This window comes from Scomber japonicus, chromosome 2 (genome assembly GCF_027409825.1).
Source record: "Scomber japonicus isolate fScoJap1 chromosome 2, fScoJap1.pri, whole genome shotgun sequence".
Classification (NCBI taxonomy): Eukaryota; Metazoa; Chordata; class Actinopteri; order Scombriformes; family Scombridae; genus Scomber; species Scomber japonicus.
The window spans coordinates 12,606,834-12,632,860 of record NC_070579.1 but is presented as its reverse complement, the minus strand read 5'-3'; the positions used below and the strand labels follow the sequence as shown (position 1 = coordinate 12,632,860).

General features: G+C 39.8%; 1 protein-coding gene across 1 annotated transcript in view; it reads right to left on the bottom strand.

Moving 5' to 3' along the window:
- Positions 1-23,519, bottom strand: part of grin2ab (glutamate receptor, ionotropic, N-methyl D-aspartate 2A, b) — a 96,261-nt gene extending 72,742 nt beyond the window's left edge. The window contains exons 1-4 of the mRNA XM_053337329.1: positions 23,502-23,519; positions 22,434-22,640; positions 2,495-2,719; positions 2,247-2,405 (exon numbers count right to left, since the gene is read on the bottom strand). Coding sequence (XP_053193304.1) covers positions 2,247-2,405; positions 2,495-2,719; positions 22,434-22,640; positions 23,502-23,519 — 609 coding nt within the window. The remainder of the gene's footprint in view (positions 1-2,246; positions 2,406-2,494; positions 2,720-22,433; positions 22,641-23,501) is intronic.
- Between the last annotated feature and the right edge of the window lie 2,508 nt (positions 23,520-26,027).

Here is a 26,027-nt window from a genome sequence, read left to right as displayed (position 1 = left end):
AAATGTATTTCATGCTTTGTATAACAATATTCCTATTAGCTTTCATTAGAATTTTTCTGCACCGTCCACCATCGCTACTAATACACACTGAAGGGGTGATAACATCAAATCATATCAAGGTGACCACTTCATCCTCTACTAAATTTCTGTACTCTTGAGCATGTCCATACATACTAATTTCTGTATTATTTCTCAGTTGTGGGTTCAATAGACTGGGGGAGATTTAAAGCCCAGCTTGCCTGTCAATGAAATGTTAAAATGCAGCCTTGTATAGTATTTCAGACTGTGAAGGCAAATTTATTCCCGATAATTGATTCCCATGTAATAGCGTCTAATGATTGCTTTTCAACATTTTCTGACATTTAGACTACATAATTAATCTATTCATCCAAAACACAATCAACACATAATGAAAACATTATTCAAATCTTAGAGCTAGGATGCTGGAGAGGAAAATCATCACCCCCCCCCCCCCCCCTCCCCGCCACACATATTTAAATTTTAAAAAAGTCCTTCAGGTAGTCGCTGCAGATTATTGAGGCTCTACAACGACCACGCAAACACATCATCAAAGCTACAGAACTGAAAAGAAACCAGTCAACCAATAATTCTTCGACGATTATTTGCTGACTCACTGCGCTTCCACACCTGCTTGCCAGTGGGCTGCAAAATTAAACCGAGCAGGAACACTTTCTTATTTACAGGAAAAGCCTGCAGGAATAGTTGCAGGGGGGCTGGTTAGTTACAGGCTTCACACACTCACACTCACACCTGGGAGCTGCCAAGAATGACCGTACGCTTGTACTTTTGGCCACTGAGCAGATCAATTAGAGCAGTTGGGGGTTAAGTACCTCATTTAATGGCACATCAACAGCAGTGTTTGAGGCCAGGAAAAACACAATTCATTTATTTTCCCTATCATTATATACTCAGTGGGGGTTTATAGCGATTGACCTTCATGTTGCAAGCGAACTCTCCTCACCTTCAAGCTAACTCTCACTCTCTGTCTTCTTCTTCGTCTTTTCTCACACATACACGCTGCATTCCCCGTCAACTAGTACATCAAAAGGCTGCTGTATTGCAGCAGTTGTTGGTTCCTGTGTTTTGGCTGCTGTGCCCTGAGAGATTTAAAAGCTAAAGAACCAGTTGTGTTTTTATCAAAGCTTCTACAGTCTGTCTGTCAGTCAGCAAGGTCTACAGAGTCAGTACCAGAGAGAGAATTCACCTAAGAAAGAGATGTTCATCTCTAACTTTGCACTGAGCATCACACCAAAATAAAACAAAAACCCCTATCTTAAAGGATATCCCTTTCTTCTTTTAAAAGCAAGGAATCATATTTTGCTGGCACCCTGCTGAGTACTAGACGTGATACAGCCCAGGATTTATTCTTATTTTTTTTTCTTAGTTTTGCATAGCCCAGTTTTAGACCAAGCAGAAAATACATTATTACATATTTAAACAATGCTTGATGATCTGTTACAACATGAAAGATGTACCAGAGAATGCTGTATTTTAAATGCAGATATCCACTGACCTTTTAAATGTGCATTATATAACCTTTTACAAAAGGCTAATAAACATAAGACTGCAATACAAAGTCTTAACTTAAACAAAAACCCTGACAGATAATAATCTGACAGCCTCACCAGGCCAAAAACAAGCCTCCAGAAACCACTGTGTCACTTTTTAATCTACAACATGCTGACTACACCATCCAAGGATGGTTTATATATGACATAAGGGAACCATTTTTAACTCAAACAACCTTAAAAGACCCATTGGACATCGGAGCTTAAAGTAACTCCCAGGAAGCAAAATACAGCATTTAAAGGCTGTAGGCATTTTTTCAGGAGGACATACACTGTATCTGTAAAATGGGCACTTTACACAAACATATATCTTAGGTAGTTTAAGGGGCTTGTTATTTTTCATGCTTAGCCAAGTGGATTATGTTGAATTGTGAGCTGCATTTCAGGTGGAGTTAGTTTCTAAATGCCAAGTTTCTCAATGAAATGCATCTCTGACCTAATTGCTAACGTGCCAGGACATCTGAAAAAAGTGTAGGTTGAAAAGCATTTTCCTTCAACATTTAGAGCTGGCTCAAAGCAGGGATTACAACTCACTAATCCCACTTCCAAAACACAAACATTGTGTATCCAAAGACGTAGGCGTATGCGCTGCGCATGTGCGTTTGGGCATTTGTGTGTCAACTTGTGTTTGTGTGTGTGTGCATCAAGGCTACTCACCTTGTCAGCCATAATCATAGAGGAGCCTCCATGGACTCCCAGGACTGGAAGTTGTGTCTGAACAGAGAGGAAGTCAAGGATCTGGGCAATGGCCTCCTGATCGGTGCCATCAGCAAACACAATGCCATGGAGACGAGTGCGGGACACAAGTTCACACACCTTGGGACACAATGAAACAAACTCAGGTGTCATTCGAGGTGCCTGTGTGCGATGGGTCAAACAGTGTTGAATGTGTTATTTTTACTCACCTGTGTGATCACAGACTTGGGGTCTGTCTGGTTGATCCTCAGTATTACCACGGAGACGTCGAGGGCACTGTCAGGGCGCCGAGGTGGGCGTAGCTCCTGATCAGAAACAGGGCGCGTCTGGCCCATGATAACACCCACACTGAGCCCTGGAGGCTTCTGGGACGCCACAGGCACCATGATCTGGGAGAGTAGGAGCAACATCCAGCCCACTACACCCATCATACCCTAAAAACACACAAAAAGCCAAAAATTGTGAGGTCTAATCAAAAAAGTTCAACAAAAAGTAGCTTGTGATAGTTTGCTTTATGAAACAAAACCAAGTAAATTTCATTCCTGAAGTGATTACAAAGCTCATATTCTAAATCTTTGACAACTTTTCTTTACCTCAACAGTTTCTGTCTGATATAAGCGGTCTGTCACTGTTAGGTGCTTCTACATTAGAGCTACATTAGATGCTAGATTCTCAAGAAAGTGAGACTCAAATATGTGATTTTAATGCAATAATTGGAAATCAAAGATTACATAATAGGCTGAAACTGGAACTAGAAGTTTACTTTATGTCCTCCAGTGTTCAAAATTTACTTAGTTCACTTTCAAAAACAGTGGCCCTTTTGCCAAACCACTAATCTGGCTTGATATGCCCTAAATCTCTCTTCCTCTGTCCGCCTTTATTGGAACTCAATCTATGCCTGTGGGCAATATTCACAGCAAAGTGCCAGCTATTAATGGATAAAATAACCCTGAAATAAATGCAATCAGATTTTACCCCATTCATGAGGGTATGAGGGGAAACAGTCTGAATCGCTGAAGGCACTCAAGTGTCTGCATCAATCAATAACATTCACTGTGAGGAAAAAATAACATTTCTTTAAACTCTAACCAAGTTTCAGTCAAATACAAATGAGTCCAATCTCCTGTTCAGAGTTTAAGCTTAGTCTGTGTTACCTTTTTCCTGTAATATGAACAGATCTAAGAGAAGCAGATGAGAAGAGGAAATGCAGTGTGAAACGCCCTGGGCTGAATGAGAGCTAATGAAACCATGATGCGAATGCTACGTTGCATCTTAGCCAATTTCTTACACCACCACAGTCCAGCAGAGCTGAAAAACACCTCAGGAGGAAACCGTCACATCCACAAAATTAACCTAGTGTCTGTATATCTGTTCATCCTTTCCCTGTCCTCGTTTTCTAGCATTACATCAATGTCTATTAATCATCTTTATGGCTTCACTTTCTCATGATGTATGTCTTTTTTCTTTTTTACAAAAATATTTGTCTAATTCAGCCAATCTGTCTTTCTGGCTGGGTTAGTGTGTGTATCTGATCCATGTCATCTCACACCCGGTCTAATCAGGCCAGTTAGTCAAGTCAGTACTTTCCCAGCTTGCTCTCTCTGCCCTGGTGCCCACAGACTAGCCTGCAGCTCCAGCAGCACTTAGCATACGCCGCTAAATCACACACCGCTACACTCCTGTCCCAGAGAATTAGTGTCAGCTCCAACCAATGGGACAAGATTACACTAACTTTCCCTGGAGTTAGCATCAGAGCTAATATAACTAGGAGCCGCAGCTTCCAAAGTGGTCAACGTAGCTGGAAAACTTTGGGTCACAGTGTTCCCGCTGTCTTATAAGATTTGCGTTTGTGTTTAAAATCATATCCACTGACTGCTGTAATTAGCTTCCAGAAGAGATGTCATGAAGGGCCCCCCCCCCCTCCTCCCCCTCTGTGTTAGCATTTATGCTAATATTTCCACAATACTGAAAAATTCAAACTCTTAATAATGCAGCAATATTCAGCAGGCATAATGCTTTGGTATCCTGGCAACACTAAAAGGGTGTTCATTCTTTAAAAATGTCTTAAGATGGAAAGGGTTTTTTTTCTTCAACTCACATACTGGAACAAAATTAACTGAAAATGGACTGAAAGCAGCATTTGTCTTCGCTCATTCGAACAGGTTTCATAAATTGTACAAATCTGCCTTTCAGCAGCAAATTAGCCTTGTCCAAAACTGTTTATATTTTTGTGGATGAAGTTGAAATTAGGCTTGTGAAAATTACGTCTCTGTCAAAGCTACAGTACAAACAACACACCCGGTGCTTGAATGGCAGACAGCGCTAAGAGGCCCTCAGAGGATGTCAACGTGCATATTATAACACAATCCGGAATGATTTTCCTCGTATATAAGCACATTTTTTGGTTCAACAATGTTACCCCCTAACTCCTATTAAATTAAGCTCATGTGGGTGTAATTGCTTAAATCTATCAGTCCACAATTTCATTCCTTCATTCATCGCCACTGAAGCAGCTCTACAGTGTTTCTAAATGACAACACAAATTAGGCTCTCGCTTATATGGGTTCTGTTTCTGGAAAAATGTCTTAAAGTGATACTCCACCCAAAATCAATCTTTGAAAATCACACTTTACCTTAGAAAGCTTTAAATACAGTTGATAACAGTGGCTGCTGTCAATAATGATAGATTCCAATGGTGATACATTTTTAGGAGAAAAAAAGTATTAAAACGTCCAATTACGTCTCTAAAACTGTAGCATAATCCATTTCCTGTTGTTCATCTGTAAACTCAGTATCTCCAAATCACTCATTCATTTGCGAAAATGTGACGAAATTCACAAAATATATTTGGGTGTATCGTAACATCCATCACACAAAGCTTGTCTGTAACAAGCTGTGACTGGTCTAATACTGCTGTCTAGTGCTGCTTCACATTACATTCAATCTGATTTGTTTTCATTTTTTCCTCCAACCAATGAACAGCTGTTTTCCCACTAATGATCTCTATAAAATGGATAGTTTTCAGTGCAATATGAGAGCTGAATATTGAATTATAAAATTAAATTAAAACATCTCTGGTTGCTGGTGCCACCATTAAAAAAAACACAAAATAAATGGTCAGCACTCAGCTATAAATCCAACTGGAGTGGTGAGCTCGTATTCTCATAAGAAATAAGTTCAGTTAAAGCGGGTCAAGTAATGTATAACCTTCATCCTCTTCTTCATCGCCCTAATCGTCACGCTGTTGTGCTTTTACCTCAACGGCGGTGTTGTGGTAATAGCAAAAAAAAATGTACGGTTGAAACTGAAAACATTTTACTTTGAGAGCACGTACAAGTCATCGCTCTTAAATCTAGTTATTAACATTTGCTCCGGGGTAAGTATCTTGAGCAGCAGAAAATGTCAAACTATAATTTAACATTAAACCCACAAACTTATGCCTATTGCGTCGTATGTGATAACAGCTGACTGTAAGCTCTCTTACAGGCTCAGGGTTGAATAATGTAGTACATCATATCATCATTTCTTTTGTGTGCTGCGGCACAGCCACTGGGGTAAGCATGAGATAGCAGGAGCCACCCTAAAATAATGTCTTGTCACCTCATTTTCTTCCACAGTCTCTACTCCAACTCACATAAAAGCGTTTTTTCATCATCAAATGTTTTTTTCAATTTGGTGTGTTAATCCCCATAATACCCAGTTCCAAACTCTGAGTGTCAGGGCCAGATTTATGTACATATTTGCGCTTGCAATCTGCATGAAATTAGCGTCTGATTTACTGAGGCAGTAGCTAATTATCAGTAACTGGGACTGTCTTTTAGGTGCATGCTGCATGTAAAACTAGAACTCAAAAGATGTAGTTCAGTAGTGAAGCAGGGATGGAGTGAAGAACTACAAGACAGAAAATCAAAACCCAGAGAGAGAGAGAAATCAAAATGTAGTGATGCTGAAATAAAAAAAAAGTCTCATTAACTGAAACTTTGACTTCCCAAACCTTTTAAGAAGGCCTTGTAAAACTTCTGCAGTAGGACCCATTAAACATCTAAAGAGTTAAGAAATATAAAAGCCATTTCACCTCAAGTATCAAGAGTGTAATCACAAAAATGCTTTAGCACCTCACTGTCCTTTGTTTGTTTGGTGCTAAAAAAAAAAAAATGGTGCGATGTGTTTTATTTTTTATTATAACTGAGCTACTTTTCTTTCTAAGAAGCTGTCACTCCAAATACAAAATAATTAACCATAGCTCTCCTACACATGTTTCTGCTGTCATGGTGATTTCTTCCAGACTACAATCTTGTTACCATTTCAAAAAGCGGCATCAAATTTTCCTTTGTAAAACTGACCCTTGAATGTTAGCTGAGCCTTAATAAATGCACCAGAATGTGCAGTCAACCACATTTCTTGAATCTATCCGTTATCTATGCAATCCTCCTTTAAACGCTAAATGCATTTGCATGAAGAAGAGCGGCACAGTTCACTGATCGCACGCGAGCTGTGTCTCAGATGACAGGAAAACTGTGCTTCCAGGCCGGCGCCGCTGTTTGATAAATAATATGCACATCCGATGCATTTATGTCATCAAGTGCCGTCCGCTGTGTGGCTGCTGAACAATGGAAGTTGACAAGATTGGCAAAAGCTAGCGTTCTTGCCTTAAGTAGCTAGCAGTCAGTGTTTGATTCTCATACAAATGCATGATGTGTAGAGATATATCGTTTATGTAAAAGAGAAATATGCAAATTGTAAAGAGTGTCTTCCAATTGATGAAATGTTTTATAGTTATTTGAGTCATATTAGAAGTGTCCTGCCATCTTAAGGCCAATCCCTCACGCTATTATAAGACACATTTACCAAACACCAAATATTACAATACATCAATTTTGAACTGTGCTGGTCAAAAAGTCTGTAGTAGACATATCTGGAATAAAAAAGCAGGTTCTGGACCTTATAACTACATCTGTAATGGCAAAAAAGTACAGTGCACAGTGAAGCTCCCAATGGAGGTATGATTTAATGGGATTCCACAAGTGACATTTTGAGCCTTTTAAATATGGTATGGACTGTACTTATATAGCTTTTTTCTAGTCTTCTTGACCACTCAAAGTGCTTTTACACACTGATGACAGGAGCTACCACACAAGGTGCTAAACCTGCTTGTCACAAGGGGGACTAACCATTCACACACATTCAGTCACCATTGGCAAGTATCTTCCTCAAGGACACATCGACATGTGGACTGAAGGAGCAGGGAATTGAACCGCCAATCTTGCAATTGGTGGACGCCCGCTCTACCTCCTGAGCCACAGTCTAAGCCATATTGATATTATGATGGTTATATGGCCCTGTTTTACTATTGTGCTCTGAGGGTCCCATTTTTATATATATGTATATACGTTTCATTATTTTTATATATATTTTGTCTAACTTTTGTTTATCACGTCTTCTTTTGCTCTGTATTATCTTTTTTACACTTATATGTACACCTATAAATATAGAGTGGGGTTTACACATCATGTGATTGTCATGTGACCTAGGTGTTTGTATTAAGATGGTGACTATACATTTTGTCTTTAGTCTGAAGAAGAGGATGAGGCTCAAAAGGTCATTTGTGATATCCCATTAAATTATACCTGTATTGGGAACATAATAATAATAAAAATAATACATTTCCATAATAATCATCTACCTCTTACCGATGCGAGGTTTTCCCTCTAAACTACCTCGCATTCACCAAACAAGTTGTCATTTTTTAAAAAGGTCTCTTTTTCAAACAACAATTTCAGGCGCTGTGAGTCATTTCATATCCAGCAGCTCACTTGTATCCTTTATGTCATTACACAAAAGATCTCAAAATCTACAACACAACGGGGAATAAAAAACAAACTCTCTTCTCTCACAGTGTGGAGAGAGGGGACAAGTTCACTGTAATGGCTGTCAGGCAACATTTGCAGCATACAGAAGTTGAGAGAAGATTAGGCCACCCACCTTTATTGTTTCTTAGTTTTATTTGGCTGTAATAGTATTATGAGACATTCGCTAAAGAAGTTGTGTCTGAGGCTGAGATGCATACTGGGTAATATTACAGCATTGCGGTGGTGATGTGATGGCGTCATGGACATGTTGAATCCTTGGTTTCTCTTTTTTTTCACTTTTCAATGGGGCTGTAAGTAGTTTTAATGTATTGAATCTTTCCAACAAAGTTTAAACTTCTTGTATCCTAACCTTGATACATTTCTAAAGAGGTTCATATTAAAGATTATACTGTAAGACAGGATGTTCATACGTTTAAAAGACATATATAAATGCAAGAACTACTGCAACTTTTCTTTTCCTCACTGAAAATCTGCTATTCAGGGATTTTGTGGATGGTCTCATCATTGCACAGAGCTGGAAACCATCGGATATAGTGATGTGAATATACAATATTTACTTACTGAATATGTTTGTTTCTGTGTTGAGAGTGTGTGGTATGTAAACCTTGGAACAACATGTTTGAAATGTGAGGTTTAGAGAAAGAGAGAGGTTTTGGAGAGAAAATTAAACAGACAAGCAAATATTGAGGGAAGCCAGACTCTCTCACACACACACCCCTCATTACAGCTACATTTAATGGGTTTGAACAGAGTCAGACACTGACAGCTTAACATTCATCCAGCTGTCATTTAAAATGTAATGAATTTTAACTGATAAAAATGTTATATTGTACTGGCCACTGACATATTCTTGCCACGGGACTGAGCTCTTTTTCCAATTATCAGCATCAATTATAATCATCTTGTGACAATACAAAATGTATCAAGTGATTATTATATTATTTCACTTCATACAAATACTTAATGAAATACATTTATCTCAGTATACTGTAGCTACCTCAGTGTACTTCAAGTATATAAAACATATTTTCACAACTCCAGCCAAAGCTATTGTACATAAATGAACCCTTACATACACTTCAGGGTCAAATTCAACCCATTTTTTACATTTAACCCTCACATACTGTTCATATTCTGAGCCGTCAAAGTATTTCCTCACGTAATTAGTCTCTATAAGAAACTTCTGAACTACGAATCATTCATAAAGACCTCATCAGTCACAGATAAACATCCTTAATGAAGCTTTCAGAGAGCTGAAAGAGTTTATTCTTTAGTTTTTATGATTTAAGAAAAACTATATAAAAAGACACTATACTATGGTCTAATGTTACATAAAACATGAGAACTATTTCAACAACTTATATAAAATCTGAAGAATGAACATTCCTGACCGTTTGGATGAATAGGGGTCAGATGTAGATCCTTTTTTTAATAGTCTGGGTCACATTAGGGGAAGGCATCACATTTCAGGCTAAAAGAAAAAGTATTTGTACAGCTCTCTGGTGTAACAAATTTAACCCTGAACAATATGTAAGGGTTAGGAGATGTAAAAACACATCCTATACATATTTATTTTAGCTGGACTCATCATATGACTCACAGTTCACAAAAATGGAGATACAATGTATTTATATGTAAATGTAGAAGTTTGAAATCCAAAATCAGCATTAAAACATGTTGTTATATTCACTATTCTATAAAATGTTCTCCTGGAACATAAAATAGTGATTGTGAATGTCTTTTTTCCATAAGAATCAAATATTTATTAATGAATAATGGGGAATTTATGAATGTGAATTACTGTAGAGACTAATTATGAGTCAGAATATGAACGGTATGTAAAGATTAAAGCATACTGAATATATACTGCCTACATTCCAGGTTTTAGCCAATACAATACTACACATCTTCTACTTCTTCTTCTAAAAGTTTCATTACACAATATATTCTTTCTAAGCTAAAAGGCATCTGGTATGAATAATCAAGCCTTTGCTCATCACCTGTGGAGTCCCAGTAGGCTCCGTTCTGGGTCCCCTCCTCTTTGTGCTTTATGTTAACGACATGAAAGCAGCCTTATATGCAATTTATGCACAATTCAACTATCCCAGTGTGCCATAGAGATAAAGAGGAGATACAAGAGATATTAGTTGATGGGTTAAATATAATCAGCATTTGGTTGTTGGATAGAATAATTAGGCTATGGAAGGACTCTGACCTAGACGTCAAGATTAATGGAGAATAAATAGTCTCAAAATGCTCAGTTACTATAAATACTTGTGTCGCATTCTGCACAGTAACCTAGGAAGTGATGCTAAGGTTTTAAATTTACTGGGCAAGGTAAATGCCAGACATGAATATCTGGCAGGGAAGGAGCAATAAAGTGGACAGAGACAGTCTAAAACTATTAGCCTCTTCCCCGGTCAGATGTTATTTTGAAATAGTGTTAGTTCATAGTACCGAGCCCCCGAGAAAGACCATGAAACACAAACTTCAAGTAGCATAAAAACAAAGTGGTTAGAGTCCTCCTCAGGCTTGAGCCAAGGAGACGTGTTTGTTGGTGTCAGATCTTACAGCTTCACCGGCGTCCGAGAACCAAACACTTCATATTCAATCAAATATTGTTTAAAGCAGCGGTGGAATCCGTATGATATTTAGTATAATCATTTCTTTTCACTATAATTACATTCATACATTTTCTTTAATAAGACATCTAAAAGCAAAGGTCTTATCAGGTAGGGGTCCGTGGTCTTTTATTTGTGTCAGTTTTGGGATTCTTGATGTTAAAAAGTTTGAGAGTATAATGAGTTTAAAGCAGAGGTGTCAAACTCATTTTCATTCAAGGGCCACATAAAGCCCAATTTGATCTCATGTGGGCCGGATTATTAAAAAGATGGAAGGAATGAAGGAATGAAGGGAGGAAGGGGTCAAGGAGTGAGGAAGGAAGAAAGGAAGGAAGGAAGGAAGGACAAATGGAAGGAAGGAAGGAAAAGAAGGAAGGAAAAGAAGGAAGGAGAAGACAGGAGGAGAAGGAAGAGAAGACAGCAAGAAAAGATGGAAGGAAGGAAGGAAGGAAGGACAAATGGAAGGAAGGAAGGAAAAGAAGGAAGGAGAAGACAGGAGGAGAAGGAAGAGAAGACAGCAAGAAAAGATGGAAGGAAGGAAGGAAAGATAGGAAGGACAAATGGAAGGAAGGAAGGAAGGACGGAAGGCAGGAAGGAAAGATAGGAAGGACAAATGGAAGGAAGGAAGGAAGGAAGGAAGGAAGGAAGGAAGTAAGGAAGAATGAAAAAAAGGAAGGAAAAGAAGACAGGAAGTGGGCCGGGGTCGACCCCTCGGCGGGCCGGTTCTGGCCCACGGGCCGCATGTTTAACAACCCTGGTTTAAAGGGTTCTTCATGGAAGTTCACCGAGCTACTTCTCCAATTATAATAAGAAAAAAGCTAGATCTCTAATAAAATGCATTTAATGTTTAATTAATTTGATTTGCATCTTGAACTTCTGCATGTCAAACATTTCTGTGATTTCTGTCAGGGGTGTCCCATTTCTATCTTGTCTGCTTCCTGGAAGAAAAAAAAGAACATGCAGTGATTTTCTGTTTATGACTCAGTTTTATAGTTTTTTAGTTTAAGTATTCATTGTCTGACATTTTAAAAATAATGTCAGACAATTAATACCTGTCCCCATCTTAATGAAGGTCGGTGAACTGTGTAGGCACTAGGGGAAAACAATGAATATAAGCCCATCCTTGACAAATATATATTGTATTTTATAAATGTCAAACCAAAAATATTTGATTGTGCTCTGGTCGCTGAATGGTCACTGCTTATTACACATAACTGCAATGTCCCTGATTCAATTCTAGCTAGGGACCTTCGCTGCATGTCTTGTTTCCAGTCCGCCTCTTCGCTGACAACTATCCAGTAAAGGCAAAAAACCAACATGCTGTAACACTAATTAGAAACATGACTCCCAGCATTGTGTTTTTTAGCATAATTTACAATGTCAACCAGAACAAGGTGTAATGTTTCTATATTATTTGAAGGCAAACTTAAAGCAAACAACATCAACACTACACTATGATATGGGTATGGTAATGGGAATATATAGAAATGAACAAGTAAACTGGAAATTTATAGGGAATATGTTTATCTTACTCAACATTCATGTTTTTGTTGTTCAATGAAAGAATAGATTGAAGTTCTAATCACAAATAAATCAGTCAAAATGTTGTTTGTATTAGTTATGACAAAAAGTATACAGTTGAATGCAGTCTGTATAAATTTCCAGTTAATTCCCATTCAGTGTCATGGAAAGTTTCCAAGTTGGTATATTTCCAAAATTCCCCAGCTTAACTTCCCATGGAAAGTTTCCAGAAATTTTTCGCCCCTTTGCAACCCTAGATATGGGCGATGCAAATTTCTCAACAACAAATACAACATAACCCAGAAAAGGAACAAATGCTCTTTTACCTCTCTTCTCATTTAAATGCATTAGCAGTGCATCACCTCTGAGTAATCTTAATACAGGTATACTTTCACATCTTATAATAAATATGCTTTTTTTGTGACCTGGGAGTGCCAGGGTTTATATATTCCAGAGATCGCTACGCATTTACCAAGACTCGGTGTGTATCATTATCCACCCACCCAGAAACTGAACTGCAAAACACAAATGTTTGTTGTCTTGTTTCGGCAGCCGAATGTGGTGGAAAGGTCTTGTTTGAAATATCACATCTTTATTTGTTTAACACTGATGTAAGTTCCAAGTGCCTTCCTGCTTGTCCTCTGAAAAAAAAAAGAAAAAAAAAAGAAAAAACCAACCGCCTGCTCCCCACTCCCCTCGACACAGCCTTTTAACAGCCCAACAGCCTTTTTCCACATCAAAATTTAAGCAATGCAGAGAAATGTGTGTACATGTGTTAGGGGCACACACTTTTGGCCAATTCTATCTTTTTTTTTTTTTTTTTTTTTTTTCAGTGCTTGTGGTACATGTGGAACCAGGGGAACAGAAAATGTCCGCAAGAGTTCTGTCATTCATATTTCATTGGTAATAAATATGAATAAACAAGGGCAATGCCAAACACCAGAAAGGGCACACTCTGTCATCCATTGGGGGACTATGTTGTGAGTTTTTGTAACCGTGTTTGTGAGTATGTCTATATCTGTGTGTCTTTGTGTTTGACTTTGAGGGCATTTGTGGGTTTTTTTTTTTTTGTGGGGCAGGATGTGAAGCACAAGAGAGAAACAACTCCTAGAGGAGGAGACTTACAGGCAAATAAAAAAATAAAAAAGGTGTGGGTGGGGTTGAGAAAAGGGAAGAAATGGTATAAAAATAAAGTTATTACGAAGCCGTGCCAAGGTGGGGAGCTGTACAGTCTTTTCTGCAGGATAGTTGTGACCTTGAACAGAGGGGAAGAGGTTATAATATGAGGAAGAGGGATGAGCACCATCATATTTCACATTTGAATTTTATTTCAGTCTTCAGTATTAAAGAAGAGGAAAAGATTAACATAAATTTAATTTACAAGAACTGGCATTATTAGGTGCAACAACACGGTACATTTAAAAAAAAAAAAAAAAGTATATTCTTCATATGCATTTAAAGAGTGTGTTTGTTTATATAACTTAAAACTTAATTTAAAAGTGTGTGTTGAAGTGTGGCTGACTCCGAGCTCCAAGAACAGCCAGGTTACAAGAGCATGGCACAGTATGATAAGCCAAGAGAGGGCCATCCTTATGAATACACAATGTGATTGTTCCAGCTTTCAATTATTGAAAGGACCTGAAACATTAAAATGACACAGGACAGTTGTAGACAGCTACTGGTAAGGACTTGTTAGACAACCCGATGTAATGATAGACTAAATCCACGTTTTAATTTTTAACCCAAAACAGAATTTGTACTCATTTTCATGCATAGCAAGTGCGCCAATCTCTTCAACGATATATTATTGATGGAAGTGAAGACATTTGTTAATCCACCGAATATATTCTACAAAGACTTTATATTGATGTAATAACTTAAATTACTTGAGTACTGATATGACAGATCTATATATCTAGAAATGATAAATGGCTAATACCTGTAGACGAATTAAATTATACCCTTAAAGCACTGGTCCTACTCTCGTTTGATGTCATATACTGTATGAAGGATCTGGGACTAACTGGGCTTATTACTTTAACAGATTGATGAAGTCAGCAATGATCCAGATTCTAAAAAAAGGACTTCAGATATGACTTATAAATCTTAGAAATGGACTCAGTTCTATAATGGTGGTATACAAAACATGAGTATATTACAATTAATCTATTCTTAAATAATTGAAGTTCATAGCCAAAGGCATACAGCACATTTGACAGCAGCTTTTTTTAAAGCCCTCCAACATGTGGATCTGACTTTGATCACACGTCTCTGGGTACCAGAGTCTGGCCAACATATGTTTTTTGATGTATTGCTCTTAAATACTACACTTGGCACGAGGAAAACTGGGGCTTTCGAATACTCCCACATCAGCGAATGCCCCGTCTGGCTGAGACAGCACCTGTCGCAGGCAATGGGAGGGGTAGGGGAAGGGGGGAAGGGGGGGCATTTTACCTGGAGTAACAGATTTTAGATGATTTGCGGATGTTGAGGGAATATTTTTGGCTTCTACAACTTGCTGCCTGGCAAGAGCTCTCAACGAGATCATGTAGAAAAAGAAATGTAAACTGACTAGACGCCGAGACTAAATCAGTCATCAAGGTACTATTCATGTGTAAATCTGTTTAAAAAACTCAACACGTCAAAGATTTCTCAACAGATAGCGATGTTGTTTAATCTGTTAAAGCCTAAAATACTTACACACACTGATGGTAGGACACAGCATGGCTGCTTAGCTGTCAATTTATTTTTAATATTTCAAACATTAAGATGCCAAGTTGCCAACCAATAGTGTCGGGTGGTGTTATTTTTTGTTTTCATGCTTCACAACGATTGATTATCATGTTATTTGTATTCAAGTTTCCTTTTCTTCGATTAGGAACCACCTACGCCTATACTGCATGCTTTAGTTTGCTTATTTATGAAATCAGTGTATCTCTCAGGTATTTAAATAGAACTGTGTTCCACTTAAATCAAGGTCTGGGCTTTATAGTTGTACTACAAGTGCTCTGACTACCTTGCAGATTTGTCACTGTTTGATCTACAACTGCATAATTAAAAGTAATAATCTTTTTGAGATTGCATTTTTCAAATCACAGTAACGCAGCAATTGCAAACAGATACAATATAAACACACACACACACACACACACACACACACACACAGAGAAATCAACAGCAGAATCAATAAAAGCAGAGTCAGTGCTCCAGGAAGTCTCCTAGGTACTGTGTTTGTACAAACTGGAAACAAAAGAGAGAGACCTTTGACTGAGGCAAAAACACTGACTTACAAGAGACTAACTGAGAAGAGATAAAAGCACGGATGACTTTCACAAAATCAATAATGGATGCAACAGCTTAAATTTAAAAATATTTCTTTCTTTGAAGAAACAAGCTTACCAAAAGATGAAAATTTATATTTTATCATTTTTTATCTAATGAATGCATCTGTATCTCTCCATCTACGCTTAGGTATACCCATGGGTATCCATCTATGTAGGCGGAGAGCACATTTGCATCAAAACATTTTATTTTAAACTACATTTGCATTAAGTACTTATGTCATTCTCCTATCACTGGCATGACAGTGACTGTGACTGACAAGCCGACAGCAGGCTTTGACACTGACATGAAAGGGCCACGGATGTATGGCAGCAAACCGAAGCTTGCGAGCCACACTGTCGACAACCATGGACGTACACCCTGGCTTACCGAACAGCAACATTTTGGCTTACCCCTTCATCACCAGCCAAACAGACATAATCTGCTGAAAGCCATTTTACATACATTTTCAAACATATAACAGGGCATCCTATAGCACATTTATACAATTTAGCAGTCAGATCTCTTTAAACTGTACTGTTAATGTCACTCAAGTCAAGCAAACCCAGCAACATGCTTCTGGAAAAGGAAGTAGCTCCAATCCCGCAGCTTTGCTTCCCTTGACCTGGGTAACACCACTGACAAATCCTCCATCTGCACCTACCTCGTTTGCATATAGAGATCCAATCACAGAATTGAGATAATGAGAATACTCAGTAATTTAATATGAGATTGAGTTAGTGTCAGGCACAGGCTGGGCTTGGCAGGAGCGAATTGGACCAGACAGAGATTTGGCCAAAGATTCAGGCCCGTGCAGTTTTTTATTGAGTCTCTGAGCTGCTGAAAGCTCAGCTTAGTCAAATATGAATAACAGCCCACTGAAGGCTGAAGAGTAAAGGGATTGCTCCAAAAAGAAAAAGAAAAAAAAGAAAAAAGAAAGGGGATTTTATTCTTTTTAAAAAAAGAAAAATCTTTAAAGCGATTTGAAAATCATTTTAAAATTGTTGGAGTGCAGCAGTGGATGAGTTTTATGGTGCTGAATGACACTCAATGCTTCATAAAACATCTTGATGACAGAACAAGTCTCTGAATGAGACTCTGAGATACCTAAACGGTGAATGTAAACCCACCAACCAGGAGCAAAAACATATTTGTGAGACATAATTAGTTTCACAACCAAGCTTAAATCATCTATTGGAGCCGTTGTGATTCGACAGTTTGTTGCCTTTGTGAAACACTTTCTGGATTTTGAAAAGTGCTCTATAAATTAAGATTATTATTAGGAGTAGCTTTCATAATCTCGTTGGAAGAAGGTTGTTTGTATAGCACCTTTCATACAATAAATGCAGCTTAAAGTGCTTTACAATAAAACCGATTGAAGGAACAGATATTTCCAATTGACAGACATGGATTAAACATTTAATGTCAACTAACAGTAAATTCCCTTAAGTTTCTGCTAGCCAACATAAAACATATCCTCACTAACAAACTACAACTCTTGAATGCTTTATAAACTTTTCCCTCTCCACAACCACACAGTTATTCTTCATTATAATCTGTTTTTAAGGAAACCTGTAATGATTGAGTTATTGATTATATAATATTCTTTCAAAAAAAAAAAAAAATTCAAATGGCTTCATTGAAAAAAAAATTAATTGCATTCAATATGAATTTGAGGAACTTTGATTGTGATGAGGAAAAAATAATTTAGGGAAGATAATAAAGCCATTTGACTCATTTCTGTAGCCGAGTGATGAAATTCCTTCCAGACTTAACGTCATTGGCACAGTTAACACTGAGCACACACTCTGCCAGACTCTTTTTCGTAATGTAGCTGCCGGCTCATCAAGAGAATTACAATATCTATTCTTTTTACACCCTCTTCTAACCAATAGAGCGACGGTGCTGGTAGAGTATGATTGTGCGGCTCCATAGCAGCATTGTTTAAAGAAAGCCCCGCTGTGCGTCTGTTATCTCTTATAGAATAATGATGTCTGGTTCATTTTGAAAACGTATTAACTGTCTCAGTGATGCATTGAGCTAATTGTGGCGTAACATATGTAATACGTTAAAAATGTGAAAGTGGAGGCAACAACCATCTCTCATTGAATCAGTAAAAGACCGCCAACACTTGCGGTGATTGGAGGAAGGCAGATAAGATAATGAAATATTCCTCATACATTTATGGGACTGCTCTGCTCTTTGTAACCGTGGAAAACTGAATCAAATTGGATTTTTAAAAGCTAAAAAATTGTCTTAAGTAGGACAGCGCTATATCAGTCTGAACAAAAAAAAAGTCTGGCGTCAGTAAAAGTATAAAATTGGTATATGAGTGTTGTGTGTTCAATTGGCCACAATGACATCACCAGACTGGACGCTCTCAGGCACTTCCTACTGTAAGCCTCTTTTTGAGCTTGGAAAACCCCTCAGACTGAGAAAACAGTAGAAAAGGCATCATTTAAGGTAACAACTAAGCCTCCTATGAAGCTGGAAATGTTGTCCCTCTCAAAGCCACATGTTGTGCTTAATACTAATCAAGCTAATTCAAAAGCACACTTCGCAATAGACACAGTGGGGGGGGGCTACGATTCAAAATGAAACATCCACTATCTTGAAAGCCTTTAAGCTTTCAGCTGAAAAATGAATGCTGACATCAAAAGAGAACACATCTGTATGCATCTTCCTCTTTTTCTTTTTAACAATGACCACTGACTACATTATTAATACTGAGGCATTATTAACCTTCAAAAAAGGGATCATAGAAGTTCAAACCAATATTTGTTATATCAATGATGAAACAAAAAGACTGTGTGAAATGTTAAAGATGCTGCTCACTCTGTGTAGCGTTTTAGTGTCTTTCAGCTTTATGGATTTTCAGCCCACAAATTCACTGTTGTGGTTTCGCCTCGGTGCTCTCATCAATCTGGTTTCCAGCTGCAACAGACAGCTGTTTACATTAAAGAATGAGCTGACAGGAATGCTTTGGTAGAGTGGTTACCGCACATGCCACATAATCACAGCGTCACTGGTTCAACTCTCTCTCTGTCTCTCCCTCTGTCTCTCTCCTTTCCTTTCAGTCTCCATGCAATGTACTTTCAAAATAAAAGGAAAAAAAGGACCATAAATATACATTTCGCAGCCAAAAACACACCTATTCAGCAAAGTGTTATAATCTCAAAACAACATAAATTCAAAGATCTTTCCGAGAGGCCATTTCTTCGACTATCCAGCTGGTCCTTCCATCTGAGACATTTTGGATGAGAGACTGTTTTGACAGATTTGTTGTTTGAAATAGAAACACAAAATGTTGCTTTTAATTCAAACTCAAGACCTAACAGACGTAGCAGGCAATTTCTGGGTTATATCTCTATTATGCTCCTCGTGTCTCTACATCCAGCCTGAAACCACCTTTCCATCAAGATCAAGATTTAATCCTTATTTTCAGCATAAAAACTTTTTGCCTTTGAGTCATGAATAACACAGACAGACGATTTAACATTGATTAAAGGTTGGGTTTAATTTTCAAATCCAACCTGTCGAGAATTCATATTTTACAGGTTTGAAAAACACAATTTTCAGATTTATTGAACTACTTTCAGTAAAGTTAAGAAAAACTGGGCTGGAGCTGAATAACCAGATAGAAACACTGAAAGTAAAGTCACTAATCAATGTAGTGTTAGTGTTGCTGCCATGTGGAGACTGCAGGACTACAGGCTTCCATTACTTCCTGTAATGGTCAACACCAATATGACGCACATCCAGGGATGTCTTTATCATAATTATGAATGTGAAACCATACTTTTGATTGTTAAGTCTGAATAAGAAGCTTCATTGTGGATTATTATCTGAGTTTTAGGTCCCACAGGATAAAAAATCTGTCAATATTCAAAATATGTTTCAAAATATATAAATGCTTGTGTTTAAAGGTTAATTAACAGATGTAGAAAATCGCCATAAAAACATCAGCTAATGCTAAAAAAAAACAGTCCCAGAACCTGTATTAGTCAAACCCCACTTAATATCACTATGGCTCACTAACTCATTAAATGAGACCACCAGCTGCGTTTTGATTAAATGATTAAACAGTGTGCGTTCGCAAGAGGCTTTTGGGTTATTAACTTGTATCTGAGACTTCACTATCACACATCAATATACAGAAGATCAGCGGGGGTCAAATGACTCATTATCATATGTCACTCAGCCCCTTTTCACTGTTAATTGCTAGGAACAGAAACATGAAAACACTCATTTTCATCCACTCGAGCCTCGTGTGAGCAGCATTTGACCTGCCATTGTAAAGTACAAAGTCGGCAACTGTGAAGGCAGGGCATCAGCTTTCACAGTTCTTCCCTCAGTTCTTACATTAAAAAGTCAAACGTAACCAAATTTCGGCAGTGTAAGCTCTGATGCAACGCTGGTTCAGGCGCTGTAGCACGTTAAATTGACTTTAAAAGAAAGCACTCACTCGGCAGCTGACAGCTAAAGGCCACGCCAGAGGCTTGATGGCTGCACGTGGTCGGGGTTGTTAATGTTCCTCGGCAGAACCACACCGTCAAAAACCTTTACTTTGATATGTACAGTTTGTCAACTTCAGTGGACAGTGAGCTTTAATCAGAAATACTGTGCTAGATAAGAGGATTATTTGCTGTAGCTCCTATCGCAGGATATGTCAATATCCTTCAGGACAAATACAGCTACAGTGCAGGGCAGAAAGGTGAATATCCCACCCACAGGTTCTTTGGCTTTTCCCTTTTTTAAGCATCTTTATAATTATTCTTCATTAATCCTAGAATGAAACATTGTGTGCGTACTCCTACGTAAATTCCTCTATATGTTTACACGAAAAGGAAGAGAGAGAAAAAAGAAAAGGGATATGAGGATTCCCACTTTGTTTTATTCTAGCCTTTGTGATTAAAAAAATGCTTTCACTGAACTACGCAAAACAGCAAGTCAAGCATAAGGAAAGAAGCTAAAATATACCTCAGTGGTCTTATGGTTAAGTCATTATGTGTTCAAATCAAACCAACAAGTTCCAGGCAAGGATATTTGCTGACGAGCTATTCTTCGAGACTACGCCACAGTAACTGCACAACAATACAAATAATAACAGCCACACTTTTTTTGGATGACTTCAGTAAAAAAAGTAGTGGTTCAACAGAGGAACAAAGCCTCTATGTGTATCTTTCATGAAAAGAAAAAGAGACTTCTGCATGGTTGCATTCAGAACCTTTCCCCACTTGCAGGCATATGTAGATTTTGAGCTAATTTTGAGCTCCAGCTCTAAAAATGTCTTGCACACTATTAAAAACCAGAAAAACACTGAAACCAGGATGACAGAGAGCATCACCTTGTGCAGCCTTTTATCTGGAAGAAACCCTCCTGAATAATACCCTCCTTTAAAAATGCTTTTTGGAGGGGGGAAAAAAGTGTTTAGCAGAACTATAAGAGTGAAAAACAACTTCTAAATCTCTTGTTGGCAGGTACAAGCACTTGATGTTTGTGTAAATATCTCTGGATCCATTTAGGTGCCATCAAAATAATCTCAAGAGGGCCACCTCCTCCTTAAAAGTCAGCACAATAACACGGTGAGAACAGATCATTTAATGTGACGGATTAAACAGCTTTAAGTGCAGCGAAACAGAACAACACAGTCTCACTTCAGACTACATGAACACGCGGCTTGGAGACAATGAGCTCTGAACTACTGTACCTGCTTTGCCAACAATGGAGATGGTTCAGTGAGCAGCTCAGTGAGATGCAGCCCGACACATAATTTCAACGCTATGTCATGCAGCAGCCAAAATGGGACTCAGAATATAGTATGCATCGCATCACCGAGAATTTCTCATTTCTATGCTTTTTTTTTTTTTTCCCTGTTTAGCTTTGTTTTCAGAAGTCGTTTAATAGCAGACTGTGAAATGTGGGAAAATACAAGGCCCAAGTGAGCGAGAGAAACGCTCTCTGGAGAGATAACAACAAAAAAAGAAAGTGAATACAAAAGTGGGCCTACTATAAAATACTGTTGAGGTTTTAAAGGTGTTATGACATCACACCCAGAATCCATTGCAGCTTTAGCACAAGATATTTATATTAATGAAGATAGCAACTGCTCTCGACATTCACCGCTCCCCACTCTATTGCGTTTATGCCCTACAGAGTTGATCTCCTTTTGTGTCATCCCACTATTCAGGAAAATAGGCTACTGCTGAGCACGTCGTCAGTCTCTATCCACTGTTCTCTACAACACCACAGTGAGTATGGTATGGCATGACTGATAATTTGGCCCAAAATCATCATGTGAAATGCACACACACACACACACACACACACACACACATACACACTACTTAGAATTATAAATGGGGTGCTTTACTTTGCCACCAGATAAGATTAGTCCAATGGAGAATTATGGGTATTAGGACTACACTGTGTATCCTGTCATGTCAGACTCCTATACACAGATATGCCAGACTCTTATAGTTACCCCCCTGTAACATCTGTATGTGCATATGTGCCTATGAGTGTGTGTGTGTGTGTGTGTGTGTGTGATCGCTTCCGTGTCCCTGAGAGGAGAAGACACTTCGTGTGTCAGACTTGGCACGGGAAGCGGGAGGAAAAACGGAAGAAAATGTGTTTCTACAACGTGACTGCATTCAAAGCCTGAAAACTGTAATTTGAGATATGAATTCATTACATGGCCTCTCATCAGCAGCTGGGGATAATGTGATGCAACAGCGCCGCTTAGCGACCCACAGCACTCCGTCTTGAGCCGCTTTGACTGTGTGCCCCCCACCACCCCCCTCTCTCGTCCTTACCTTCGGTGTCACAAAGCGTGGCTTCTGCGGGGTTGCGGTCGCGGAGCTTTTGCGCCTTCTTCTTCGGAGTCCGTGCGATGAATGTTGTGTTTTAGTGCCGTGGTGCGAGGCCCCGTGCAGGCATCCACCATCACCTGTCCGTTTACTGGCATTTTGGTTCCTTCTCACAGCGTCAGTGAAACCAGAGGAAAAGTGTTCAAACTTGATCTGAAAAAAACAAAAACAATCAAATAAAATAAATAAATATTGTTATTGCTTATTGCCATGGAGCTGTCATAAGCGACTTGTTGAATTTGACTCTGCTTTATAAAAGGATTGCGCGCCTACAGGCTGGTGTCTAATACGAGCTACAAACATTATTACCCAATGTCATTACAATCCTCATGACTCATTAGTATTTTAACAGTTTAAATTACATCAAACACCACCTGAGTCCAAGTGCCAGTGCGCGTGTTAAGCAATGGCTGTGTGTTTGTGTGTGTATGTTGGTGCGTAACTGTGCGCGTGTCTTTTAGGGGATGATAATGAGATACAGGCTTTATTGGATGCAAAGCTTGTGTGAAGAAAACAACACAAGTTAAAATTCAAAAGGTAGAATGGTGAGAACGGTGAGAAAGGCAAATTGGTACTCCCCCCTCTCCCCCCCCCCCCCCTCTCTCTTTCTCTCTCAGTGTGTGTGTGTGTTGTCAGAGAGGGAGAGAGGCAGCGTTAAAAACAGCCTGTGGCTCCTTAGCGAATATTCCCCTCACGCTCCTCTCTCCGGTGCGGGGCTCCTCTATGTAGGGCATGCAGCAGGTTGTGTGTCGGGGACTCGGACGAACGAAGGAGCCTTAGAGGAGCACAAACCAGGCACCCCACTACCCCTCCTCTCTTCTGCTCCACTTTGAGAGGAGAGGAGTGAGTGTGCGGCAGATATGAAACCACTGAACCCCGGCAATTGCTGCTTAATTTCCGCGTCACCCCCCACCTCCCTCCCCAAGAGAGGAGAGAGTTATCCAGTTCTCAGCTAAAACAAAACAAAAAACAAAAACAAAAAAAGAAAACAAAAACATAATTAGGCTAACTCACCCCATTCCCGTGACACATCTCTCCAGGCAGCCAGGTGGAGATGACATTGCAGCCTGTTACTCCATTCGGGTGCCCTCGGCAGGAGTAGGAATCACATACGACTCTCCTCCGTTAAATGAATCCATCAATTTCTCCTCCATCAAAGCCCCCTCCCACCCCCCCAAAAAAAAAAAAAAAAAAAAAAAACAACACACCGCCACACGGATAAATCCACCTGTCTGTCTCTGAAGACCTCCCCGTCCACGGCCACCTCTTTCTCCCAGCAGATAGGTATTCCTCTCCGTTAAGATTGTTAAAAACGTCCATTCAGTGGAGGAGACAGACTGGGGAGGGGGTAAAAAAGAGGGGGGGGGGGAGAAAAGAAGGGAGGAAAAGAAGAGCCGATGATGCGCGCAGGGGGGGATGAGTTTGATTCTAGAATCCAAAATAAGCGTTGGTTTGGAATCTCCAGCGGCAGCCCCGCGCGTTCCGCAGTGAGGGCTCGTGGTCAGGTCCGCGCGCCTCCTCCTCCTCCTCCTCTTCTTCCTCCTCCTCTGCTGTCCTCCTCCTCCTCGCGCCGCTCGCGGATTCTTGGGAGACTGAAAGGGGGGGATTCCGTCACAAATAACATCAAAACACACACACACACTCTCTCTCACACACAGACACACACACACACTCTCTCTTTCTTTCGTTCTCTCTCCCTCTGCGTCTCCCCTCCACGCGCTCTCCAGACAAGCACCGCGCGCCCAAACAGTTGGAACAAGTTTAAAAACGGGTCGAGTTCTATTTGTAGCCTTTTCTACGTTGCGAGGCAGAGGTGATGCTCCGACAGCCGACCGACAGAAATGAGGAAATATTCTCCGGCAGGCTCTTTTACCCCACAGCCCGCCCGCCCACGCTTCGCTGGCTGAAGGTACTTACACATCAGCCTAGTTAATTAAACATATGGGCACCGGGCCTGAATGAGAGAGGGGATGGTGTGATGGAGGAGGGGGGGAGAGAGAAGGGGGTTGTGATGGTGGTGGTGGTGGTGGAGGGTGCAGACTGGGGTGACTTCATCTTCCCATTATAAAATATCAAAAAGATGTGTCGAGTTAAGAAGGAGCGCGCGTTTGGGAAATTTCGCCATGTCTACCCTTTCCTCCCCCTCAAAAAGAAAAGAAGAGACTCCAACTTCACAGTTCGTTAAACTGATAGCTTGTGTATATCTTCCTTGTCTCTGTCGGGTTTTTCTGTCTCTGCGAGTCGCTTTTCCTCGTGTTTCTTCTCCAAAAAAATGAAGACGCAAGAGAGGCACGGTGCACCATCATCCGTCGTTTGGCATCACCTGGTGACACCTCGCCAAAGAAGTGCAAATCTCTCTCTCTCTCTCTCTCTCTCTCCCTCTCTCTCCCTCTCTTAGCGTGTGTGCGCGTGTGTGTGTGTTTGTGTGTGTGTATGTGCGCGCGCGCTATGACGACTGTCTCGGCGTCAAACTACTCGTCGTGCCTCCTCTCCTCGGAGCAGTCACTGCGCACAGATAAAACATTTCATTATCCGCTCATCTGTTGTAGACCAGCCTAGTGGTCCCCCGCGCAGACACCTCTCATTCCCCCAAAATTAAGATACTGATCCCATTAAAAAAAAAAAGAGAAGAAGACTGCATTGAACCGCTATAGCTGATGATGTGTCATGTTCCCTCGTCAGCGTCAGAGTTTGCTATAAAAGCCAGGGGTGAGATAAGGGGAAATAGAGGCAACGCTTGTGAATTACACAGCCTCAATTAAACATAATTAGCAGATCAAAACTGCAGCACAGGGGGTCCTGGGGGAGCGCTGACAAAACTCCCTCTTCTCCCTCCATCCCTCTCTCTGCATCTCCCTCTGAGTGTTGCCTTGGAGTCCCATTGCAGACAGATGGTGTAGATACTGCATGGGGTCATGTTAGCAGGCCTGGGCTCTACTAGGTCTGGCTGTCATAAGCTGAGTTACACTATGAAGCAAAAAAAAAGCTCAGTGTTAGCAAACCAGAGGGCTTATTATTAAAGAACACTTCACTACTCTCCTCTTCCTCTTCCTCCTCCTCCTCCTCCTCCTCCTCCATCCCTAGAATAAAAATCTCCACCTGTTGAGGTCCTCTATCCTCCTCCGTCAGAGCCAGAGCCTTCGAGGCTTGGAATAAGAGAAATAGACAATTGCATAACATGGACATAAAAGAGAGGGAGAAAGACCACACGAAGAGTGGATGATGGTCTACTTTTCTTTTGAGGAAAAAAAAAAAACCTGGGGTTCCAAATATAATAGCTCCGCTTTCTTTCATACCATCCCACCCACCACCATCTCCTCCTACTCACCCATTAGAGGCGTCCTGTTGGGACAAGCCAGACCCAGGACACTCCCTTGGGAAACAAACGATGCTTTGCACCGCCGTTAATGGTGGCTTTCATTTTTCGCTTGTTAACCAAAAATTAGCCCCAGTGGAGTATAGCTAAGCTTATTCTATATTTAAACATTAAGCAGTTTCCAAGGAAATCAAATCATACATTCTTCTCGGCGCCCGTAGATA